This window comes from Clinocottus analis, unplaced genomic scaffold (assembly GCF_023055335.1).
Source record: "Clinocottus analis isolate CAN_PGR_092001 unplaced genomic scaffold, fCliAna1.0.p SCAF_11, whole genome shotgun sequence".
Taxonomy (NCBI): domain Eukaryota; kingdom Metazoa; phylum Chordata; class Actinopteri; order Perciformes; family Cottidae; genus Clinocottus; species Clinocottus analis.
Window position 1 is genome coordinate 18,667,996 of NW_027175832.1, and position 26,723 is coordinate 18,694,718.

Here is a 26,723-nt window from a genome sequence, read left to right on the forward strand (position 1 = left end):
AAGACAGAAAGAGCTTTGAGATGAAAGGAAAGAAGGAAAAGTGGTGGACAAGATGAGGGGGATGACAAAAAAAGGGGAGTTGAGGGATGATAGAGGAGAGGAGAGCTGTGCAATACAACATAAGAAGGAAGAGGGAGAAAGAGAAAAGAGGGAGAGGAGAAAACATGAGAGGATCTAAGGATTAAGAAAGGGAGGTGATGGAGAGATGGGAAGGGAAAGACCATGACGGATGGATAAAAGAAATCAGGTGAAGTATGGAGGAAGATGAGAGGAGGCTGAAAAGAGAGGAGACAGTATAAGGAGGTAAAAGGGATCATGAGATTAGAAGGTAGAAGAAGCGAGAAGAGGGGAAAGATGTGGAAAGGATAGCGAGAAGAAAAGTGGAGGAGAGGGAAAGAGAAAAGAGGGGATGTAGGCAGGAAGAATGACAGTGAAATACGAAGGTAAAAGGAGGAAAAGAGAAAAGAGGAAGTCAAAGGCGACGATGCTGAAGGCTGAAGAGAAAGAAACAATGACAAGAAAAAAGGAGAAGTAGCGAGAAAAATAAGGGAGTTGGGAAGAGAGTAAGAAACCGTGTAAAAGAGGGCGACCAAGGTTGGGGAGGGCGGAGAGAGAGGGGAAAGAGGAAAGTAAGAAAGATGACGAGCGGAATTTAAATCACGAGAAAGAAAAAAGGTAAACTGGGAAGGAGCTTGGGGGAGAGGTGTTTGGAGAGAAAATGATGTAAGAGGGAGGGAGGAGGAGGAGGAGGAGTGAGGAAGACGAGGAGGTGAGGGGTAGGAAGAAAATAGCTGTGAGATGTGAGCGGCAACAAGGCAAAGAGAGACAAAGAGGGGAGCGAAGAGAGAGGAGACGCAAATTGAGAATGAGAGACCGGAGAAAGTGTAGAGGGAGAGAAGAAGGACCGAAAAATAAAACAGAGGAAGCACAAATAGCAAAGGAGAATAAGGGAGAGGCAGTGGGGACGGGGGGGGGAGGGGGGAGGAGGGGGGAGAAACATGAGAGAGACATAAATGGCTTTGTCATCAATGAGAAATCCAGCCATGAAAGGGGGAGAGAGAGCACAAGCGACCGAGATAGATGATGATGATGAAATGCAACGAAATAACCCGCTCGTTTCCCGTGATGGCGTTGACCTCTACGGTTGTTTGTGCAGCGTGATTGCAGTCTGTCTGTCTCCCCGCCTCCCTATCTGCCTGTCTATCTCGACGTCTATCCGTCTACCTATCCGTCCGTCCGTCCGTCTGGATAAAGCTCCGTTCAGCTTTGTTCTCTGGCGCCATCGAGCTCCCCCGCAATAATAATGACACGAAGTATAAAGAACGAAAGCAGACACCTGCAAAAAGGAAAAAGAGAAAACTACCGCGGTCAAGTGAAAGGGAATAGTCCGATATGTTTGCACATCCCAAGGTTGTTGTAAGTTACCTTTGGGCGTTGTTGTTGTTGTCTTAACGTCTCGACAATTGAGGAGCTCCAGCTGAATTAGCAGCGATATTTTAGCTGACGGGTTTTTTGAAGCCTCGAGTTTGACCTCTTGGCCGCCGCCATCTTGGTTCTTTGAAACCAGGAGTGGCCGCGGTCAAGTCTCGATTTGTTTGCACGTTCCAAGGTTGTTGTTAATTACAGAGGGGCGTTGTTGTTGTCTTTTCGCTCTGGAACAAGAGGAGTCGACGTTTGAGAAGCTACGGCTAAATTAGCGGCCATGTTTTAGGTGTTGTGATCTTTTGGCCGTCGCCATCTTAGTTCCTTCAAACCAGGAGTGGCCGCGGTCAAGTGGAGGGAACAGTCTCGATTTGTTTGCACGTTCCAAGGTTGTTGTAAGTTATTAGCTTAGCATATTTTAGCTGTTGTTAGCTGTAGTCAGAGACTGTAAACGTAGCCACTGTGACCCTGGTCAGAAGACGACGGGTTTTTTTGAAGCCTCGAGTTTGACCTTTTTCGCCGTCGCCATCTTGGTTCTTTGAAACCAGAAGTGACCGTGAGGGCGGAGCAAAGTACAACCAACGCTGAGGAAGACGTTTCTATCCTCTTCCTTCTACGTGCCCAAAATGTTAGAATGAACTGTAAAGGGTTAAAGTGGAAAGACGAAAACGGACCACGCCGTGGTAGCGCCGCGTCAAAATTAGCAATTGAGACCATAAACTCATGTTAATAATGTCCATTGATGTAATAAACCCATGTGAAAAAAACCAGTAAACGGCTATTTAATCAAGAGACTTCTATACGGTCTGATTTATTTCTACGACCAGAAAAGTCTCTTCTTGAAGGTCGTTGGAGAAGTGGAAAGTTTAAAGCACTGAAAGCACAGTTAGCACACCAGAGTACACACACCCGAGTACACACCCGAGTACACACCTGAGTCCGCGGTCACATCCCAAGGTGAGAACTTCGACCAGTGAGGGTCAGATTATTTTTTTTAAACGTTCCTGCTCGTGTTATGTAAGTCGTCTTATTCTGAAAATCTCTGTGTATTCTGTGGGCGGCTCCAAATAAGTGTGTGTGTGTGTGTGGTTGTGTGTGTGTGTGTAGTCTCACACTGTGATATGGTCGCCGTCTGCTTTCATATCGTATTCTTTATTTGCGTCTCTCTGTATTGAGCCACATCTGTGTCTGTTTGTCTCCTCATCTCTTTCTGTCTCAATATCTCATCCCGAGTCTCTCCATCTTCCCATCTGTCGTTTCACCTGTCTATCTCTATATTGCACTCGCGCACGCACACGCAGACACACACACACACACACACGCGCACACACACCTCTGTTTCTCTTGGTGTTTTTCAGTTATTTCATCCAACACTACTTTATCTCCATGCCTTATCACTAAGCAAGGTCACTGCATTTATCTTCATGAGCTACACGCTCTCTCTTTGTGTGTGTGTGTGTGTGTGTGTGTGTGTGTGTGTGTGTGTTTGAGGCATATGGTCACTCACTCACTCACTCACACACACACACACACACACACACACTTATCCCTGCCCCTTGGACCCTGCTCTCAGCCATCAGTCTCCTTAATTCCCTTCCCCTCCTCCCTCCTCCACCTCCCTCTCTTCCCCCTCTTTCTTGTTCCTCTCCGTCTCTCTCTCTTACATCTCGTCCCGTTTTCTAATCTTTTCTGACTCCGGGCCTTCTTTTTCTTTTCTCCCCTCTTTTTTTTGTGTTCTTTCGTTTTTCATTATAAACGATGTATATTGCTCGAGAGTACAGGTGTGATGGATTTTCTGAAGCGGTGTGATATCTAGTTACGGGGCCCAATCGATCGGGACGCCCCTGAAAACGGTACATGGGCCTTGTGCGGTTTAGCCTGCGATATGAGCAACATAAATAGTCCGCCAATAGGTCACACTCGGCTGTTTGGCTTTTGTTTCTTTGCTGAAGGGATGTAATGAATTTCTGAGTATTGAGATAAACTGGATTAGCCGAGGACGTGCGCATCTGTGCGGTTAGACGGAGAAGTGGATCGTTATTATTTTCTCATACAGCGTGTGAGGTGACCGGCATCTTGGATGGACACGAAACTCCCAAACGTCTGAGTTTACACAGTCCAACTTTCCAAGAACCGACGGCCTTTGTGTTGTAGTTTCCTCTTCTCGTGCATGTTTAAAAAGGAGACATCTAGTCTGCATTTTTGTTTCGTGAGCACACAAAGACGGTCTTCAAACTCCTCCTACTAAACTGCTTTAAGACAATGTAATTGTTGAGGGAGGCCGCCACTGTTCTGCCTCCATCACGTGACGGGGTTTGAGTTGTTTCCTGTTTTATTTTGTAGTCTTGTGTCCCCTGTGTCTCTGCACTTCCTGCCCTGGTGGTTGTGTGTCTACCTGGTTCCTGCACCTGTGCTGCTGTCATTGTGTCCACCTGTTGCTCGTCTCCTCTTGTATTTAAACCCCATTTCTCTCCTTGTCGGTTCATACTGTTTGAGTCCTGTTTTGGGTTTTGTTCAATCCATGGTCTGTTTTTCGCGAACCCTTTTTGTTTTGGAGTAAATATTATGTGAACTGTCGTTGGTGTTTGGGTCGTTTTTCGTTCCCTTGCTTTGCTTTAAGGATCTACGGACAGGTGGAGCGGTATAATGTGTGTTTATTGTCTCGGTGCGCTCCCTTGATGTCCACCATTACTCCAATGCAGCTTGAATCAGGACAGTGTGTGTGATCGCGGTCAAAAAGCCCCTGTGCCCTTTCTGTTGTCTGACAAGCTCCCAGTGTACAGATCCAGTAATAATGTGCTCCCATTTGGCTCCTACCACGATGATTATGGATTACGGCTCGGCTCCATGCTGAGCGCTTTCACTACCTGATGAAGGGCCCAGAAAAAAAAGAATAAACCTGATTAAAAAAGGTGCAGTCGTTTAAACCAGATTCGGCAGCTGCGGCATTGTGTTTGGCTCCTTTACCTGTAACAACAAAGCCTTTTGACTTGTGTGTTTTGTGCGTCTGACTTCTCCTTGGCAACGTCCGCCGTGATTCACGGGCGTCACGGCGCGGAAAAGCCGTCTGCTCACGAGGCAGCGAGAAACACGGAATAAATAATAAAGGAAAAAAATGTATTAATTGGAGGTTTTCGGAAAACAAAGCGTCTTACTTGAAAACCAAATTGCTATGTTAAAGCAGAAGGTTTAAACATGGCCATGTTCAAACATTGCAATGTTAAAGCAGAAGGTTTAAACATGGCCATGTTCAAACATTGCAATGTTAAAGCAGAAGGTTTTTGACTTTAAAATCATATTAAAAACACAGTCGACTCATTTTTGGTTGCGATCTTTGGCGCATCAGGATGGAAACGCAGCATTTTGCTTCACGAACGTTTGTGTGAAACGTGACGTCGCGATCAGGGCAGAACACAAGGAATCATCGCACATGAGGACAAAGTCGATAACGGACGCGACGCATCGTTAATTACTAATTCGCTGTGAGCCGTTAATAAGTCCGGGTGTTAGCGAGTGTCACGCCAAAACTGGAGCCGACACTTAAAAGATAAAAACAACAGCGGGGAAAACAAACTCGGAGACGTTGGCGCACGGCGGCTGATCCGGCGCGGTGGATCACCCCCCCGACAGTCTGGTGGTGTCGTTGGGGGGATGGAGGAGCCCCCTGGGTCTTCTGAGATGAGCAAGATAGAAACCTCCTTCTTAGAGCAGCGTCTCCTTCCACTTTGCAATTCCACGTGTGTGCATAGGATGGAGCGTGTGAGGGGTTTATAAGTGGTGTCAGGAGGGCTTTGAGCCGAGGAGATGGAGCATTTGTGCGTTGATTACATATCAAGTACAGGATCTGCTTATCAACCTCCAAACCTCTTTGTACGGCGGTGTTTGAAAGTCTGTCTCCGTGTGTGTGTGTGTGTGTGTGTAGGTGTGTGTAGGTGTGTGTGTGTGTGTGCTTGGCCACATAGTGGTTCTCGTCTGCGAGCTCGAACTCGAGACTCGATACTCCCCAAAGGTCCAACTTGTTGATCTGGTCACAGCGGCTATTTCTTCGTCTGTACTCTCCTTCCTTCCCCCACCACCTCCTCGTCCTCCTCCTCTTCCTCCTCCCCCGTGAATCTTCCTCATGCTCTTTCAACTTCAAACATTGGGTGCACATACATATATTCCTTTTTCATCTTGCCTCCTACCTCCTTATGCCTTTCCAACTAAAAGTTCGCGCTCTGCCCGAGAACTCTCTCTCTCTCTCTCTCTCTCTCTCTCTCTCTCTCTCTCTCTCGCTCAAATTGAGATTTGACTCATTGGCACGACGGGAGAAACCTGAGTTGCCGAGGCAAAGTAAATCAGTTATAGACCAATTTTTTTCTTCGTATTTCTATCTCTCTGTCTCCCTCTTAGCTTCTGCCCTCCGACGTCTCCTCGTCTCCTTGAACTGAATCTGCGTTTCACCTCTTCTTCCCGCTTCCCTCTCTGTCCATTTTTCTTAGCCGCCAACCGTCGTTTGCATTCCCGCTTTCTTCTCCTCCCTTTTCTTTCTTGTCCTGTCTTCCCCTCCCTCCTTCTCTCATCACTCAACTCTCTCTCTCTCTTTCTCTCTCGCTGCCTCGTTTTGTTGTACATTTAGCTGACACACACACATCCAAAGAGACAGCCTCTCTTCTTCTCTCCATCTCTCTCTCTCTCTCTCTCTTCCACACACGCCGCCTCCATCCTCCCATCTGTTTTCTGAATATTCTCCACCAGCTCCCTAATTATCCGGCCTTTCCGACAGCTGATCCGGGTTCAGTGGCCGCGGCCTTCCCTTGATCATTCCCGCCCCAACTGATCTGAGAGCGCCAATTGATCCTGGATCAGTGCGCCGACGATGAAACGTTTGATAAACACACACCTCTGTCTGTTTTAGCCACCCCCGCCTCCCTCTCGATCCACTCATCTCCTCTCCCGCCCGATTCCTTCAGACCGAATTAAAAAATAATCATTTAGAGGCGGCGGCGCAAAATGTCTGCAAAATCAATGGAAAGAGCGCGATGAACCAAACTTTGCCCAAGGTGGTGCAAATTGAAGCAAGGCGGCATTAGTTCCAGACGAAACTTGAGAGAGAAATGTTCCCCACGGTGTATTAGCTTCAAGCACCGTGCCAGTGAAATCCCGCCATGTAGTATTTACAGCGGCGGGAAAAGAAGTGAAGGGAAGAAGAAAAAAAGAGTCCATTGGGGATTTCTGGCAAATAACATTGACCGATGACACATCCTAAGAAGCAGATTACCTGGGGAAGACACTGCTCACGCTGGCTGCTCCGCTCGGTGCAAATGGATTAGAAAGAAAGCATAACAGAGTCAAGTGCATAATGCCAACGCGAAAGATGCTCAGCTTTCCTGCCCCTTTTACAGCGAAAAAGAAGCCAAGGAAGCAATTATCATAATGGCTGTCACCATCAGCCTGCAGCCTCGGGTTGTCGGCGCCGCCGTCACTCTGCCTCGCCGCTCATGTTTCTAGAAACAAGTTCAGACTAATGCAAAGTAAAGAGGGAAATATTGTCGCTACCTCTTTTGGATTTCTCTTGATGTCCTGTTATGCTTTGATTTGATTGATTCAGTTTGACGCCGTGGTTTGTGTGTGCGGCCCTTCTCTTTCTTTCATCTCCAACCGACCGGATGTCCTTATGCGGTTTAATCGCACTTCCACGAGAGGCTAGTTTGAAGGGAGAGTTAGACATTTTGGGAAATAAGCATATCTGCTTTGTTGCCGCGAGTGAGATGAGAAGATCAATACCACTCTCATATCTGTCCCTTAGATTTGAAGCTAGAGCCAAGAGACGGTTAGCTTAGCTTGGAATTAAGACAACAGGGGGAAGCAGCTGCCAAGGCTTGGTTCACTTATTTAAGACACCAGGAAGTTGCTTACAACTATTTTTTATAGATGAAATAAACTTAGAAGTGCTCATTATGTGCTTTCGAGCATATCTATTCCCTCCACACACACACGGCTCTCGCGTTGACGACGGCTGAGCTAGCCGTGAGCTAGGGGGCGACTGTGGCTCAGTGGTTAGCATGCCCGCTAGTCCACGTGGATGTGTCCACTTAACCTCGAATTGCTCCCCGTTGCTGTGTCAATGGAGGACAGGGAATGTAAAAAGTGGCTTTCGATAAAAGCGTCAGCTGAATGTAATGTAAAGCGAGCGGGGAGCGTTTTCAGCGGCAACGCTAATTTGACTTCGGTGCAGAGCAGCGGCTCTAGCTAGCCAGTGGGACGCGCTCACATGCACTAAAAGAAGGAAGAAGAAGAAGAGTGTCGTGCTTCTCTGCTCAGGTAAACATTACTCCACTCTACCTTTACATAGCTAATAGTTGTTGGCTGCTATCAGAGAACATTTAGCATGCTAATTAGTAAGCTTTGGAGGTACTGGTGGGATGAACTTGATGCTAAGCTATGAGCTATCCGGGTGCTGGCGAAGCTTCTTTTTTAGCGCACGGACGCGAGAGTGGTATCGATCTTCTCTCTGAACTCTCGGCAACAAAACAAATAATAGTGAAATTAATAAACGTCCACCTGTTTAAGTGACGTGCGGACTCAACATGAGATGAACGATAAGAGACTTGCACAATCACGCCTTTGTTGCGGTATTTTTCATTAAAAATGTATTTAATTGTTGTGTGGAGCCCCAGCAATGAGAATAATACAGTATGAAATCCATGCGTGGCTAATTGATTTTTCTATTTTTATATCTGTGGATGAGGGGCAAAAGGCCAATTTCTGAATCACACAGGATTCTTTTCATACGTTTACTTAATTAACCTGAAAAATAAATTGGATTTCTCATTTTTTTATTTCTTTGTACTCCCGTCTCTTTCTTCTCCTTGCACTTGTCTTCCAATGCACGTGATGACTTTAAATACATCAGGAATAATATAGAGTTCAGAGAATACAAAGAGGATAAAAATGCTTTCTTTCAGGTGCTGGATTTCAAAAGTCTCGTCTGCAGTCTTTTTCAATCCCGTGATGGCTGCTAATACATTCTCCAGAGAGCCTTTCCCAGACACCAAGAAAACTTTGACTGATGCGCTTTGGATCAATAGTTTTTCAGAAAATGTCAAAAAAAAAGAAGGCATCTCTCATGCGGAGTGGCGTCGAGCGCAGTCGTTGTCAGTTTGTCTTGCTCTCCGAGAGGCTCAGCGGGGATCTGATCATTAATTTCAATCTGTTTTTTTGTGCCTGTTCACTTAAGAGTCCTCAACACTGTAAACTTTAAAAGTGCTTTGCGTGCTTTTTAATAAAATGATTTACAACAACAGTCACTTTTACCACAGTTGAAGTCTGCCTACTCAATAACCGCGCGCTCGGCGAGAGCTCCCTCCGTCCACTGAGGTTTATAAATCACCGGAGAGCCATTACCTTGTTAAATCGTACTGAGGCCCGTCTGATGTCTGCTTATATACTTTTATGGAAAGGAAGGAAACCGCACATGACAAATAAATAAAATTATAGCCAGGCTGAAAAGCTCATATACAGATTTATTTTTCTCCTTGGTGAGGAGATGTGCTTGCCGAACCTCAGATTGTGAGTGTTTTATTCTACTTTTATTGTGGTTTCCTGGGTAATAAACGCACATGAACGCTCACCACATGAGCCTGGACTCATTACAGTTCAATGTATGCAACATGGTTATGTTTTTTTGTGGAAAAGAAGATTACAAGAACTGAGGAAGGTGTGATGGAAACGTGATGTATTTTCGAAATGTGTTCAGGTGGGAAGGTTCATCTTGTTTCCACGCTTGATAGCATCGGTTCTTTAAATTATGAAGAAGAAGAAAGGTTTCTGACAGTTTCCCCTCAAGATTAAATTTTTTAATCAGGAGCAACGAACCAAAACAAATATCTTTATTAATCATTATTTCTCCCGGCTGAGAGTTAATCGTTAGCTAACAAGTGAATATACAGCATCCAATTTGTGCCACTGTCACATAATTATTTCACAACAGGGGGAAAGACATTTTCTCCCCATATTGTGCGTCCACATCTGCAACATGCATTTCAGAGTTTGCATTTTGTGTGCGAGCGTTTTCTCCACTTCTCTCCTGCTGTTGTGCCGTTTGTCAGGATGTAAGTAAAGTACGCGACATCAGGACAAACATTTATCAGGATATAGAAGCAAATTGATCTCCGGATCCGCGGGGACGTGGTTCACAATTTAAGTTTGAGTTTAAGATAACCGGCGTGGCATCGCGGTAAGAGACCACGAGAGGAACGAGAGGAAATGACTGATTATTTCTCTGGCTTTGTCGGTTTTCCTGCTCCTCTTCAAACTTTAGCAACGTGGAAAGCAATGTTTGCAAAGGATCTGCGTGAGATAATGAGCAAAATATAAACTCCTGCTACTGTACTGCTACTGTGTTGACACCAGCGGATTGATTTAACGGATTGATGTGACCTTTAGCAACACCTAGTGGCGATTGGAAATAGACGACCTGACCAGGAAGTGATAACCAGGAAGTGATGATCAAGAAGTGATGACCAGGAAGTGATGACCAGGAAGTGATGACCAAGAAGTGATAACCAGGAAGTGATGACCAGAAGTGATGAAAAGAAAATGATAACCAGGAAGTGATGACCAAGAAGTGATGATCAAGAAGTGATAACCAAGAAATGATAACCAGGAAGTGATGACCAGGAAGTGATGATTAGGAAGTGATGACCAGGAGGTGATGGTGAGGAGGAAGTGGTGAACAAGTATGTAATATTTGAAACTGTCCTCCCAATAAAAAACACAAACTAATCAGTTCTTTCGGCAGGTGTCCCAAAAATACGACTGCTCCCAGAATTCGTGCGTCAGATCACAGACGACATATTTCATCTTTTTAATTTGAAACCCTGTCGCTACGCTGCAGTTAACCTCAGTCAGGCATTTTCATACAAGATATAAAACAAATACAGTCAGAGGCCACTATTAGTATATAACACGGTACACCAGTTAGAAATGGGTATAAAATTCAACACTTTCTCTGGTTTCGGCATCATTTCTCCCGCTTCCCTCTGACGCGGCGGAGACCGATCTGAACGGGTCGATTAAGACGAGGACTAAAAAGACGTCGCGCTGTGCTCTGGGAAAATTGTGATGGACGTTTTCCACAATCCTCTGACATATTATAGACAAAAACGACGACTCGAGAAGATAATCAGGGTTGCCAAAGGCCCCCCGGTGCGCTGCTCATAGGTCAAAGGCTCAGAAGGCGGCAGAAAGAGCGAGGACTGTCTGTCAGGATGCTCACGGCTTGATCTCCCCTTTCCTGACAGAACCCTCCCGTGGTTTCCATGAGTATTCCTGCCGGCTGGCCTCGCTATACAGCTTCACCCCGGAGCCTGCGGTTCAACCACGACGTTAAGTGGGACGTTAGGCACTCAAACGCTCTTTTTATTCCGATCCCCTCGAAGCCATTGAGACTCCTGAGAAGACGGTGGGCTTTTTTTTTTTTTTTTAAGGGGGCTAAAAGCCAAATATGCAAATGCGATGCCCTTGTTTGTTCCCCCGTTTTCTTGTCTTGATTTCAACGTTTCGTCTCTTCATTCGACGTCTCTCTCGCTGTCTCCTGGTAGTCTGGCGTTAACGGAGGGGGCCATTTGTTTTCATGCTTTTTCCTCGCCGTTCAACCCGATGAAAACTGGGAACCAATGTTGGCTCCTGACCTCCTTTCCCCTGTGTTTGAGTCGTTGTAGGAACACTAAATTAATTCCAATACTTGTGTTTATTGTCTGTATTTGTTAAGCAAAGTCTTGCCAAAAAAATGTACATCTGCAAAAAAATCTATTTTAAAAGATATTTTGATCGTAACTATGAACATCCAGCATGATATGAGCCAGATTTCCCAAAAATGCCTCCTGGAGCGTCAATAAGACACCTTTTTGGAAAGATTAGGACCTAAAGAATCAGAATCTGCAACAAAAATCACAATAAAACAAAGACTTGGTCTGTTAGGAAGGAGTTTCAGTCAAAAAACTGTGTCGTTGGGTTCAAAAATGGAAATATATGATGTATTTTATGCTAAAAGATCGTCTGAATGGGGCATGCTGGGACTTAAAATGGGCGCGGGAGGATTTTCGCGCACGGTTTCCAAAAGGTTAATCTCTCCCATTACCAGCGCACATCGGGTCTTTTCTCTTCTCATCCATCCATCCACCCCCACGCGTCCCCTCCAGCGGTATACTGTACGTGGGTCCTTAAAAAAAAGGGTCTTAAAAATAAATTATCCCTGAATTAGGTCTTTAAAACGTATTAAAATACTCAGTGTTGGCTGCAGCTATCAGATCATTTGTGTTGGCCATGAAATGACAGGTTTCTTTCTGTTCACGCTGAGATTAATACGGGACAGAATTAGCTGTAAAATGCTTCCTTTTTTTTGTCATTGTATCTGCTTTAATAAACACAACTGGGCTTTGTGTCCCTTAACAATTAATTTCCTGTTTTTGCTTTATCTTCATCTAGCCAGTTATAGTTGCAGAACTCTCATTAGCTCTGCTCCACTGGAACCAGGCTGCCTTTTTTTTTTTTGCCAGTTATGTCCCTTTACTTTCTTTTTTCCAATTTGAATCTTTCTCTCCACTTGCATGTAAAGAGAAGAAGAAGAAGAAAAAAGAAAGTAAATGTGCCCACACTGTGTTCCCTCCTCCGCCGGGTCCCCCGTCTCCCCGCACTGCATCTCATCTGTGCAGAGCGGGGTCAAATTAAACTCATATCAATGACTTTCCCTTGTCTGAAACTATGATAAAAGTCGGCTTTACGCTTTCAAACTACCGCCGAGATTTGGATGGAATCGATGTGACCCTGTGATTATGTCGGCATCAACATTTCATACATCACAGCTTTGATTCTTTCATCGTTCTTTCACCATAAATTAATTCCAAGGTCTCTTTCCCTGCACCTCCTCTACATCATTTATATACTGTCATGTATTTCCTCTCCTCCTGTGATGATGATCCTACCTTCTTGGCCGTGTCTCTATTGCTTTTTTTTTTTCATCCCTGTTTAGATTACGAGTGAAGAAAAGCTCTCTGCTTTCTGTCTCTCGCTATTCTTCTCTCTCTCTCTCTCTCTCTCCGGTCTTTTCCCATCTCTGATCTCGCCGCACTACAGAGTCGACTCGGCGGCGTGGAGGCCATCGCTGTGAGGAGTTGTCACTCATCATTTTCCTCTCCTTCTTCTACCTCGCATCACGCTGTTCGTCCATCCCTCTCCCTCGCCCCCTCCCTCCTCCTCCACCCGTCCTGTTTTTTCTTCCGTTTCCTATCTATTCCTCTCATGTCCCAACCCTCCAAGCCTCCAAAGCGCCGTGCATACTGCGCCGTGTTGAAAGGTGTCGGTGAAGAGCCCTAATTCCTCTCCTCTTCTTCTCCTCCCCCTCTACAATCAACTTGGCTTGTCTCCTCCTCCCCGTTTTGTTCCAGTTCGAGCATGTCCTGCTGTCATCGCTCCATCTCTCGCTGCCTCCGCTTCTGAAGCAAACCGCTCTTTGCTGTTCGGGCCAACTGCATGGATCCGCCGCTCCGTCTCCATCCATCATCTCCAAAGTGAAGCACCGAGAGCTTTTCTCTTCCCCCCTCCTCCTTCCGCCTCTTTCTTTTTGGGATCCCTCCATCCTATTTTATGTTTCACCGTCTTAATCTGTCTGTCCTTCCTTCGACTTTCCCTTCTTGGCTGGACAGTTACAGGAAACTAACTAGAAATACTTTTTTTTGGGGACGGTCGTGTGCAGGAGATGGCGAACATCCATTTCAACCCCAAACGAGCAGAACGTTTTTCAAAAATAACTTTCCATGGCAAGTCACCAAAATGGTATTAAAACCGCTTTGGAAATTGTTCTATTATACAAATCCCGTTGCGATTATGACGACAAACGCTGGTTTATTTTTCGACCTTGATCGCTACACCAATTTGAAGCTGCATTAAGTCATTATTTCCATATTACGGATGCGTCGAATGACTATGTGTAATGTGAAAGAAATCAAATCTACAGAGAATCATCCGCAGTCCCCACTCAGCTTTATGGAGCGAACCTTCCAGTTTCTACCAACAACAAACAGGCATCTGTTTTCTAATCAGCATGCAGCAACATAATAAACAGACTGTAGGCGATACCTGCTCTGCAAACAAAAGTTAACAACTACCTAATGAACATAGCGGAGCGTTTAGCGGCGAAAGAGTCGGATGCTTGCCCCGAGGAGTTGGCGGAGACCGAAAAGGAGCTAAAATGAGAGGAAAATCTGGAGGCGTGTCAGCTAATTAGCATTGCTACTGCTGCTCCTGGATGTGTGTGAATCTGCGTCTGCGTGGTGAAATGTCCGTTTTGCGTTCAGAGCTCGTTCTGCCGTGAGGACGTTTTCTCTTCAGTACAATCACACGCATCTCAACCGTGAGCAACGTTTCGTGATGAAACTTGTCGTGATTTCGATCAGTAAGGCCGATCCTCACGACGTATCATATCCGAAATAACTTAAAATTATACATATTTCCTCAAATACAATCAACCAATTAGCCCGACTCGTTCATTCAGTCCTGTTAGCAACATCGGCTAACGTTAGCCGCGCTCGTGGACCTCTAGAGAGCAAACTCTGAATTAATGCGAGTTATTTTTTGGATGTTCTTGTGCTTTCAGGCTCATCGTCACACTGTAGGTTTTATATAAACACCTAATTACAGTCAAAACTGTCTTCTTCCTTCATTTTCTCCATCTGCTACTCTTCCCCCGAAAAAATGTTTGCCTTCTGTTGTACAATACTTCTCCTCTTTCGTCTCTTTCTGTCCTTCATCAGTTTTCTTTTTTTTAAATCTTCCCCACGGTGCACACCTCCATCCCTCCTCTTTCTTTTCCGTCTACTCTGAGATGGATGAAGAGCTGATTTCTTCTCCTCCCTCTCTCTCTCTCTCTCTCTCTCTCTCTCTCTCTCTGTCCCTCAACTCTCTGCTTTCCAAAAGTGCAGCATCTGCTGAGCATGTTGGACCACTGCAGTGGGGAGTTTCTGCTCCATATAACCATCCTCCTCTTCCTCTTTCCTCCTATACCCCCTTCCTCCTCCTCCTCCTCCTCCTCCTCCTCCAATACGCTTCTCAATTCCCCTCCAAAGTAGAGGTCATCCTTTAAGTGTTCTATCATTGCAGAGAAGTGCTTCTCTCCTCTCTACTGTGGTTGGAGAGAGTAAAGACTCGCTGCTCTCTCCATTTGTCCTTACCCACATCCCTCCCTCCCTCCCTCCCTCTCTTCCTCCCTCCCTCCCTCCCTTTCTCGCCCCTCTCTCTGATCCAAGTCGTCCGTTGGCCGTCCGCAACGACAACTTCCCGTCTCCTCTCGCCGTTCCCGACTCCATCCCTCCATCACTTCACTTCTGCTGTTAAGTCTTTCTAGCGCTCTCGCACGCCCATGCATCTGATTCTCCAACTCTCCCCCCTCCTCCCTCCTCCATCCTCCATCCTCCATCCTCCCCCTCCATCTGGACCCCTCTCTCCTCTTTTTCACTCCCGAGCACCAAGTCTGTTGTGTGATGTCGGACGATTGAGACGAGGGAAAAGTTGCCGCTCGCGTTTGCGCCTGTCAGGATAGAAGTTCACTTTAAGATGTTAAACATCCCCCAGAGACGTCTTTGTTTATTGCAATCACAGCTCGGTGATGTCGTCCTCGTCTTCACACTCAAACTGGGCGAACTCGCGTGTTTCTTTTCAGCGCTGACAATGTTGTGAGCAACAGGTCTGAGCCAACACAGTCAAAGTAATCATTAGCACCAAAAGCGCCATATTTATAACGTCAGTCATTTATTTATTTATTTATTTTGCTCCCACTTGCCTTCCTTCTTTTTTTTCATCTTTTCAAAATACAGGGTGCTTTGTGTGACGCTGGACAATTAAAAGCAAACATTAGGAAGTCTCTCTTTTCCAAATATCATTGAAAGCCGCCTCTGGAGGACAGAAAGTGACTTAAGTATAAATAAATAAATGAAGAAATACATGTGGACACATAAATACAGAGATAAATAAATGAAGAAATACAGAAACGTAGAAATAGATTAATTTAATGATGTCCTGTTTATGTATAACTTAAATTGATATATTCCTGTATTTATTTATTTATACATTTATTTAAACATTTATTTATGTATTCCTGTATTTATTCATACATGTATTTAAGCATGCATTTATTTATTTCTGTATACATTTATTTAAGTATTTATTTATCTATACTTGAGTCGTTTTCTGTCCTCCATACCGGTTTGGCCTCAACGGCCATCGAGAAGCAGAGAAAATTGATTAATGGGACAATTCTATCTTTTAAAAATAAAACACACACACAATGAAGCGCTTGTGCCGGTCAGATCTTAAGGTTTGTTTTCATCCTTTCATCCAAAGACGTCGCACATATTGAGCACTTTTAGGACTCGTGCATTACTCCATGCCGCTCGCTCTCTCGGTTTCCCCGATGTCTTTGTTCGGGGCTTTTACTCCTGAACAAAGCTTTTGACCCAGCGAGTACAAAGTAGTTATTAAGGCCCTTGTTCAAGCAAAGATGAAAAAGCACCAAAAAAAAAACAACATCTTTATTGCAACAGGGTCCCCAAACAATCACATTCATACGGAAAAAAGCTGATGTGCATTAGCAAAAAATGTGTTTGTAGAAAACATGTTTGTTATCAACGAAAACACAAAGAACCTTTTACATGTTACTTGATGCTTCTGGGACGGATCACTGACTGGTGTGTGACTGCACCCAAGACTTCTAGATGATGACAGATATATATATATATATATATATATAATCCTTACTCTGCCCACATGTAACTGCGTCAGTAAGCGGTCTGTGGAGCCTCTCAGCGGTCGATCCCTCGTGATACCGGCAGCTGAAGTGGGACTGAAACAAGCTGCCGTATCGGCTCAAGAGCTTCCAAACACACCACGCCGACGGCGCAGCAAGCTGCTGTGGCGTTCACCTGATCCCTAAATGGTTTGAAACCTCTCCATGTTAAACGAGGAGGAGACAACGTCTCGCACGCTCTGCAGGACCCGAGCAGGCCGACGGGCGGGCGGACGCGTGTGTGGACGAGGAGCTCATCGCATCTGGATTTGATGATTTGTGACGCGTGGAATGACGCGACCGCGAGCTCTGAGCTTCGTTCAATCTGACCTCGTATTGGAGAGATCGAGGTCTTTGTTAACTGTTGAAAAAGTCGACGCTAATTAACACGAAGCATGACCGCAACTACGACCCTTGTGCGTACGCTGACCAATCGTGTTCTCTGTTGTCAGAGACTTCAAAACAGCGCCCCCGCAGCATCGCTGTGGTACGGACACATCCCAGTGTCTGGACCGCAAAGGGTCCACACACCGCATTTGAAGTCCCCACCGGGGACAAACGGCAATTAGCGGCATTTGAATGTATTTTTGTCGCAGCGTCTCTCTCACCTCGCTTCTCTCCAAAGTACAGGGTCTGCTGCGCCGTGTTGGACCACTGCAGTGAGGAGTTGTCGCTCTCGGGCACGTGGCAGGTCAGGGTCACGGTCCCGCCCACGGACACCGTCTCATCGGAGGTCACCGGCTGCAAGGGGTCTTCATCTAGGTAGCGGGAAAGAAAAGGAAAGACGGGGGTGAACGCTCATAAGACACAGCTGCATGGACGACAACAGAGGGCCGCTGCGCTTTTTATGAAAAACACGAGGGAAAAAGAGTCGCAGAGACCTGCACACAAATCCAATGAACACACAAAACGCATTACGAGCATCGCTCCCTCTCCGTCTCTCTCTCTCTCCTCCCGCCCATCTCTTTCTCCGCTTGTCAGATTATCCATACATCTCTATCTGTCTTCGCTGAAAGCAAACACTCAAAGCGCGCGCGCACACACACACACACACAGACACACACGCACGCACACACACACACACACAGAGGGACGGACATGCTGTCAGAGGGGGCCCGAAAAAAAAGCAGAAGGGGAAAAAAAAGCAGACAAATGGCGATCTGGTTGTGTGTCTGCGAGGCCAATGTAAGAGCGATGAGTCAGGACCGCGAGGACCCCGAGGGACCGGCGAAGATGAAGAGACCGGCAGAGAGAGAGAGAGAGAGAGAGAGAGAGAGAGAGAGAGAGAGAGGGTGAAGGAGGGAGCGGCCCTCGACAGGTCAAAGCGGCAAACGAGAGCACCGCCGGTCTCGCACCTCTTTTGACGAAGTCCGTGTCGGTTTCAGAGCGAGCTCAGAAAACGGGCCGGGCGTTATGGAAATGACGGGGAAAGAGAAAGAGAATACAAATGAACCCCAAATGAACAAATTGATTCTGAAGGCTGGTAGCTGGGACGCCGCGAGAAAAAAAAACACCCTCCTGAACAGTGAACTGGGAGTGTTACAGCATTGAAATTGGCTTCAAATTACGGTATTTAACAGCACTCCCTTGATAGCGGGGTGACGGCTAATTCCGCTCTTTGGAATCAGCGAGGCTGGCGGACGATTATGTGAATCAGAATAAGGGATGTATACTGAAATGTGAGCACCCCCACCAGCCCCTTCGTATTAGTGAGTCATTCCTGAGCCGAGGCACAGCTTTTACTCTGCTTTGTAGCCGGGTGAAACGCATATATATTCGTGCGGTTTGGCCTTTCATTTACACGAAAACGGAGGTTTTATCACGGAAAACGCTCATTTCTAAAAACTCCGGCCAAAAGTGGAGATCTATGGTACGTTGTTAGCGTGTGCGCTAGGTCAAACTCTGAGTTTTAGGCCCTCGAATGTCACCGTGTGCGACTAAAAATGCATCGAAGAGAAAGAGGAAGTCGACGGTGTCGTTCGCAGTCGGAGGTTTTGAGGATTCTGATTGGTTTGCACGGCTTCACCCTCTTTTAGTTCCACTGACGCCTACAGGTTTGGCGAAGTCATGTCGGCGCTCGTTTTTGCAAACTTCTTGTAAAACCTTCTTGTGTGTGCGACGTTGTTTTTGAGAAACGGAGGGGCAGAAATGTTCGTTTCCACGTGTACACGTGGCCTGTAAGTTAAGCGAGCGGGCGTCCCGGCCGATGCTTTACGCTCCCGGCTCGCTTCCAAAACATGCCGGCGCTCGCTCGACCTGATCTGGAGCGCAACTACAACACGGCGTAATTGACAAACAAGGCTCGAGCCAACGGAGGGAACGTCTCCAAAAAGCAAAAAATGCCCCAAAGCGCTCTCCTCACCCCCTGAAAATACGGCGCGTATAAATAGTTTAATTGGAACCAAATCGTCAAGCCGGGGAGACAGGTTTATATTCGACGTGGAGCGTTATCACATCCTTGCACCGGCGGTGGAATTGATTTTTCTTTTTTGCAGGAAAAAACATCTGTTTAAGTGCGTTTTCGGCGGTACTCCCATGAAGACATGAAAGAGGTGTGTGTGTGTGTGTCAGTGTGTGAGTGTGTGTGTGTGTAGAGACATGCGAGGAGAGGATGCAGAAGAAGTGGAGGCGAGCAATCTGACTGCAATGTGGCAACAACAACAACAACAAAAAACACACGTTTCTCAGAGCTGGAGCCGAGAGCTGCGGGCGGCGACTTTTTTTTTCCCGCTATATCTTTCTTTGACATTTTAAAGCCGGTTTTATGGCCAGTTCAGCATCTCAGAAAGAAGAAGGAGAAAAAACACTAGTTGTTTTGCAAAGAAAGACAAACTCTCAGGCTCGAGGATTCAGAGGCATTAGAGGGATACAGCCACCAGGATTCACTCAAGTCACTCCCCACACACACACACACACACACACACACACACACACACACACACTCCCCCTCCGTGGTGCTTTACTGCAGCCCTGACCTTGTGGTTAGTTTATCTAAGCACCACGGATGGCTCAGGGCTGAATGTGTGGTCAAGTGCAGCGCGGATTAGTGTCTCCTTTAATAGAGTCTCGGGCTAATTCTTGCGGCTGATGGCGAGAAGCTCCTCTTCTTGGCATGAACACTTTGGCTAAATTCGACGTCCCGGCGCATCAATCACGGAGAGAGAGCCGAACCGCAAAGAGCGCCGACAAAGCTCGCCAAAGCTCGCCAGAACCTCGCGTTTTCCTGCCCCAAGAAAACGAGCGACAACCCCGTGTGCGTTAGCGGCGTCCACAGCGATCCTGGCGTGCGTTAACGCGACTGCGGTGGGAGGAATGAAACAACGAGGGGAGCTTGAGCACATCCGATTGGCTGTTTCATGTGTCCATCGGACACCATAAAGCACATGAGGACACAAGTATGTTTCCTTGTGTGTGTCAACAGTGTCGGAGGCCTCGGAGCGACGCTTGTACCGTCGTGCCAATTAAGTCCTGTGGTCAATTAATGGCTCTCCGGCCACGTAGACGGGAGAAAATCGGCCTTTTGAAGCTCTTTTTGTTTCTCCAGGACATGCAAAATGTTCTTAAATGTACTGTTTTGACTTGTTTTCTGTCTGTAACGATGTGTTTTTTATGCTGCTGCCTGTCTTGGCCAGGTCTACCTCGAACAATATGTTTTAATCTCAATAAATAAAGGTTTAAAATATATATATATATTCATCCGCAGCAAATCCCCCGCACTGGCTCAAACTATCACCAGCGTCCTTAGAGACGCAGCCTTTTTGTGTTGGTGCTCAACTCATTGTGTGTTTTTTTTTTCTAAATCTCCTCTCAGAACAGTGGGAATGAAAACACGTTTGTTCGACGCCGCACGACCCCGCCTGCGTGTAATTTGCATCGTGTTTCCACGGCCAGGAATGACACGCGCGCCGTCTCGGACTATATGAGCTCAGACCTGGTGATAAATAATGAGCCGAGTCAAGGAGGAGCTGGAGAGGACGGATTCCATAAATTCACCGGCAACAGGTGATTATTCGGTCATTTCAAAGTCTTTTATTCCCGTTTCAGATTATTGATCTCGGGCACCGAGGGCCTAAAGGTTAGATAAGTGGGAAGGTGGCAGGAAGATTGCAGATTCGATCCGCGGACTGGCAGCGAGGGTAAATCTAACAGCAGGCGGGAAAAAAAAACACAGGCAGCACTCGTAGCTTGTTCATTACAGCAGCTGGAGTGGCTTTTAATCCCCGGCTGTACTCAGTGGAGCTCAGTGGCAAAACACCGTGTGTGTGTGTGTGTGTGTGTGTGTGTGTGGGCTTACAAAAAGTTTCTATATAAATTAATGCAGGCTAATAAATAAAGGTTAATCTCACTCTTATTGAGTAATATGTTTTAATGATGATTAAACGGCGCCCTGCAACCTGAATTTAAAGCCGCGCTAATGCCCACAAATCACTGGATGCACAGTGAACGAGCGCGGCAGCAACCTTGTTAGGGCCCATCGGTCAAATACTAATCGCAGATAAGTTCATTTACTCGGAGAATTTGAGCGTGTGAATCTTACGGCGCGTTAAGCGTTCATGACGTGTTCAGGAGGGCGTCGGGTCCACGTCCACACATCCAACCGCCCTCCACCTTTTCCACGCCGGCGGACCCCAGAGGGGGTCTGCACCTCTTTTCCCCAAAATCAGGTAGTCGTATGAACCCCAAATGAGTTTTAATACTTGTGTTATTTTATGTAATGTTTTTCAGGTATTATTTTTTTTTAAATATTTTTATTTTATTTTTTTATTTAAATTTATTTATGTATTTTTATTTATTTTATTTTATTATTTAAATGTTATTTTTATTTTATTTTATTTTTTATTTGTATAACATATTTATTAAAATCCAGCTTGATCCTGAACAAGATTTACCAAAAAAAATGTAACGTCACGGTCGCTGCAGCGAGTTCCCAGAGTACTTAGAAGTACTCAAATGTAACGGTTACTTTATTAATATTTTTAAACATAGCTATATTCTCACAAGGGTCACAGTGTTGTAGCATTTTGAATGAAGTTAATAAACCTTGTGGTTTGTGGAGATAATTAAGTTTACATTTAAAAAAAGAGACTTCTATAAATCAGCCGCTGTGACTCGGTGCCCAAAAGGTCACGACCCGAAGCACCCATGGGTCCGTATGGGTTTACACAAACCCTGCAGCCCCTCCCCCCTCTCAAACAAGCCTCGGATACGGATACAGCTGTTCTTCTACCTCTGAAGCTACTTAAGAGCAAAGTTAAAGGAGGAAGAAGAGATGAAGTTCATCCAGAGTTTAAACGGTTAAGACAAGCTGAACACCCGAGCTGCAGGAATGAAAGGCGAGACCTATCTATCCCGAGCAGACGCTAAGTTAAACACTGTGGTTTTGCTCTTCTTTCTTCTCGCCTCGCACTCCTCCGCCCCTCCGCCCCTCCATCCTCCGCCCCTCCATCCTCGAGGTGTAAGCGCGCGGGAAGACACGGGTATTTAAAGCAACACAATTTGCACTTCTGGGCGCCGGCGACGAGGTGACGGAGCGGCGGAGGTAGAGAGAGGAGGAGGATGGACGGGTGAAAAACACTGCATGGGAGGAGGGTGGGTGTTGAAATGAGGCCAGGAAAGTGTGTGTGAGAGAGAAAGGGGAGGGGGGGGGGGGGGGACTGAAATAGTTTCAGCACCATTTTTTCTTTTTAAAGAATAGACTTAATTACTTTCTTTCTGGGAGTTACACGAGGCGATCGATATCCATCTCCAGGCCGCGCGAATGCATACGGGGGCGTGTTTAACGTGGCGAAGAGATTGGCTGCAGGTGGCCAACACTTATACACCCGCATACACAAAAGAGAGGAAACACTCCCCACAATGCACCTGCGATTAGGAGTTCACTTCACTACCGCCAAAGGAACAAATCGAATTAGCGCGTCGCGTTTTTGCCGCGGACAGAAGCGGAAATCACAATTTGTAGCACACACACACACTGCATTACATTCAGGTGGGTCCTGTTTTCCATGCTTACAGGTGTGTGTGTGTGTGTGTGTGACGCTGCTGCAGCAACCACATTTTTGGGAGATTTGTGTCTAAATATCTTTTTGGGCTCTGCGATGAAGCGACGGAGGTTTTTTTTAATGTTTAATGGGCCGAACGATTCATCAAGAAAAGGAACAGCATTAATCCATCGCTACCCGGATGAGGGGGGGAGGGGGCACGTCGTGCACACACACACTCGACACACACACACACACTCGACACTAGCTTTTCTCTAGAAAAGGTTTTGCAAATGTGGAAAATGTCTTTTTAGAGAGAGTAGTAATCAGTGACCTTTATCGCAGTTTGAGGACTCCCGTCTGTTTGAAACTGTTAAGGCGGTATGCGGGGTTCTTCCTTTTTAAGGCGGCAGGGGAGCGTTTTAATTTGTTGTGAAAACTCTCGGGAAGAAATTTTTTTTAAAAAAAAGTGTTGCTTCACATAAATATTGAACTATTCCTTCCTTCGGTCCTTGAAAAGAACGACAGAATCCTAACCGCCGTGTTCCCGTCCCGCTCTCTTCCTTCCTTCCTCCTCCTCCATCTGTCTCCCTCCATCCATCCCCCCCTCCATCTGCCCCGATGTCCTGCTCGGCTTCCTCTCGTCCTCCCTCACCTCTTTGCCCTTCTGTCAAGCCTCCTCCTCCTCCTCCTCCTCCTCCTCCCCCCTACCTCTTCCTCCAATCCTGATAATCTCATTTACTTCTTGGCGTTCTTAATTCCTTCTTTCCCTCCTTTTTTTCCTCCTTCTTTCTTCCCGTTCTCCCCAGGAAGCTTTACTGTGTTGCTGCTAATTAGCGGCAGGTTAATGAACTTTATTTACTGTAAAACAAGTGTGTTGGTGTGTGTGCACTGTTCAGCTTGTAGGCCTGGGCTGTGTGTGTGTGTGTGAGAGCGATACAAGATTGCTATCCACATGTCGGTGCGCGTGGCGCGCGCGTGTGTGTGTGTGTGTGTGTGTGTGTATCCGCAGGTGTTCTCGGGCTGTAGGTGGACTTTGCGAGGAGGTAATTATCTCCACGTGCGTCTCCTCACATGTGTGCGAGTGTGAGTCTAAAGAGGCTTGTTATCGATGTTTGTGCGCGCGTGTGCGCGCGAGTGCGTGTGTGCGTGTGTGTGTGTGTGTCCGCACGCCGTTGTATTTGTTTTGCGGGGAGGAATTTATCTGTTTGTGCAGCGTGTGGGACGAAGTATCTGTGTGATTTATGAGATGCTCTTTATCTGCATGTGGTTGGGGCCGTGTGTGTGTGTGTGTGTGGTTGTTGTTGCTGGTGTGTGTATCCATATTCTGTTGCAGCGGCACGGAGAGGGAGGGAGGGAGGGAGAGAAAGAGAGCGGTGCTCTGGTGTGTGACAGACAGAGCCATGTGTCATGGTGCTGGCGACGCTCTACACATTTGATGGGAAATCCAGCCAACGGGGAGCGGTCTGATATGGCATGCCGCGATACAGCCCATTACACACACACAGAGGCATCCACTGGCACACACTGCAAGCATGCTGACAATCCTCTAACCCCCTCCCTCCTCCTCCCTCACCCTCCCATCACCTCACCCCTTCCCGAGCAGCGCCCCCGACTCACACAGACGAGCTCATGAAACACACGGACGGGAAGGAAAACGTTCAAGCACAACAGCCGTGCATACGGAGAGACACAAAAGCACACAATGCGTTGCTTCAAAAACACATTAGATAGAGTGGAAACATGGAGCAAACACACAAAAGCGCGCACAGAGGACACATTCATAGAGACACACACACACACACACAGCAACCTCCCCCACATCATCCATCTCTCTATGCCCAGCTGTCCCCGACCACCACCCATCCCCCTGGGTGTGTGTGTGTGTGTGTGTGTGTGTGTGTGTGTGTGTGTGTGTGTGTGTGTGTGTGTGTGTGTGTGTGTGTGTGTGTGTGTGTGTGCCCTTCTGCCCACCTCTACCCTCTACAAGCTCCCTGCTCTCTTTCCCTCTTTTTCCTCCATTTGTCAATGGATGTAAATAATGCAAAGCCAGATTTTAGTGAATTGGACCGGCGCTGCAACCTGAAACAAAAGTACGGCTCGCTTCCCGCTGCAGATGTTTCACATACTTTTTGTTTTACCCCCCCCTCCCCCTCTCGCCCCCCTCTCTCCACCCGAGAGACAAACACACACTTCTCCGGCTCGTGAAGAGCGGCTGTAGCGAAACGCTTTTGTTTTCCGCCTGATTTTCGCGGCTTCGCGGCCTCTGATAGGAGCGCCGTTGTAGCGATTCTCATTCTGTTGTCCCGTCGCCCTCGAGTGTGTGTGTGTGTGTGTGTCTGTGTGTGTCTGTGTGTGTGTAATCTTTGAGTTGGGTGGGGGAAGTGATGGGCGTGTGGGATTGGCCCATGTATTTGAGGATTGTCGCCCCCCTGCCACCCTGTCTTCGCACAAACAAACTCCTTAGCGCTAAGTTTTCCCTCCATCCCGCCCTTTTTTTTTTCTCCGAGGGTTTATGGGGGATTCTGGGAGTCCAAAACAGCCCCGTCCCCCCCCGTCTCCCCCCGTCTCCCCCGTCTCCCCTCCGTCAAGTCACCCCCGACCCGGCCACCCCACCCTGCTTCTGTTGCCTGTCAAACATAGTTAGCTCAGAGCTCAGACAATTCCCCCTCCTCTGCTTCTTCATCCTCATCCTCCACCAGCTAGACCCCCGTTACACACACACACACACACACAAATACAGACGCGCACACACACACACACACACACACACACACACCACTCCCATCAGAGCCCAGCAACATCTCTGCAGCAGCAGTGAGGCGCCAAGCCGGCCGCCCCACCCTGCCACTGGAACAGCGCTATGAGAAAGAAAAAAGAGAGAGAGAGAGAGAGAGAGAGAGAGAGAGAGAGAGAGAGAGAGAAAATAGAGAGAGGGGGGAGGGGTTCAGCTTGCAGAAAAGGGCAGCAGCATCACTGCTGACAAAAGAAAAAGAATAATGATTTGCCAGGAAGAGAAAGACAGAGAGAAACGGGGCGGAGAGAGAGAGATGGAGAGAGAGAAAGAGAAAGAGAGATGGAGGAAAGCACAGGGGAGAAACAGAGAGAAAGAGAAAAAGATAGAGGGAAAGAGAGAAAGAGAGGTGAGCGAAGGACATGGCAGAAATAAGCATATATAGATAGATGAGACCAATGAGGAGAGATGACAGGGTGACTTAGAACAAAAAAAGGATGGAGGTAGGGAGGGAGGGAGGGAGGGAGGGAGGGAGGGAGGAAGGAAAAAAGACTGAAAGAGCATATAAAGAGTAAAAAAAACAATGAGAGCGAGATGGAGGGAAGTAGAGCAGAGTGGAAGGACAGAGAGTCAAACAGGGATGGAGAGATTGAAGAGGGAAAGAGCACATGATGTGGAGGCGGGAGGGGCAGAGAGAGAGAGAGAGAGAGAGAGAGAGAGAGAGAGAGAGAGGGAGGAAGAGCAGCCGTGAGTGCAGATAAAGGATCGGCCATCTAAACACAATCAGCATGCCGAGTCCTCTCATATCAGAGGTGATCCTCTTCCCGCTGGAGCCGGGGGACTCGATCTAATACCCTCCTTCTGCACGGCAGCCACACGTGCTAGCGCGCTAACTGTCAGCTGTTTTTGTGGCCCCCCAAAAAAACCCTCGGATTCGCTCTGTGTCCACTGTCTCCACCCGGGAGTCCCCCTCCTGCCCCCCGTCCAGCCGGCCACGAGGGGCAGGAGGGGACCAGAGAGAGGGAGGATGGGAAAAAGAGGTGTAGTTGGATGTAGCCGCTACATCCAACGTTGAGATGACGCAGGCCTTCTGTCTGCTAACAGTTTGGCTTGAGGCTCGTTCCCCATGTTGTAACCGTAAAGCACTGGAAGTATCTCTGGTCATTATTTGACAGCTGTGCCGGCTAAGCTCCTTTTTTTAAATGTATTTATTTAAACGAACCGATTGGACACGCACAGAGAGAGAGAGAGAGAGAGAGAGAGAGATGTTTTTGGGGGGGTTTCAAAGAGAAGAGCCCTTTGCTCGTTCACACGCAGCTCGTTCATAAAGAAACAAACTCACAACCAGAAACCCTCATTTGATACGTGGGAAAGAAAAAAAAGATAGATTTTAGCTGTATCCGTCCATCTGAACACACACACACACACACACACACACACACACACACACACACACACACACACAGAGGAAGATAAAGAGAGTGAAATCTTTAATGCCTTGGCAAATGCACTGGCTGCCCCTGCCAATAGGCCACTTAAAGAAATGAGTAGTCAATTACCAGAAGTCTGCCCTTTTGACTAAGATCACTGGATCCTCTAAGGACCTCTCTCTCTCTCTCTCTCTCTCTCTCTCTCTCTCTCTCTCTCTGTCTCTCTCTCTCTCTTTCCCTCCATCTCTCTCTGAGCAGACAACACCCATCTTTCAAAAACAGCAATAATGACGAGAAGGTTTTTAAAAAGTTTCTTAATGGTGAAACGCACAAGGTCA

The 26,723-nt window shown here is 47.0% G+C and overlaps 1 protein-coding gene across 3 annotated transcripts in view; it reads right to left on the reverse strand.

The window, feature by feature from the left end:
* cadm3 (cell adhesion molecule 3) overlaps positions 1–26,723 on the reverse strand; it is a 97,048-nt gene that overhangs the window by 37,469 nt on the left and 32,856 nt on the right. For all 3 annotated transcript variants that reach the window (XM_068604977.1, XM_068604983.1, XM_068604969.1), the window contains exon 3: positions 16,852–17,001. In XM_068604977.1, the coding sequence (XP_068461078.1) occupies positions 16,852–17,001 (150 nt within the window). The remainder of the gene's footprint in view (positions 1–16,851; positions 17,002–26,723) is intronic.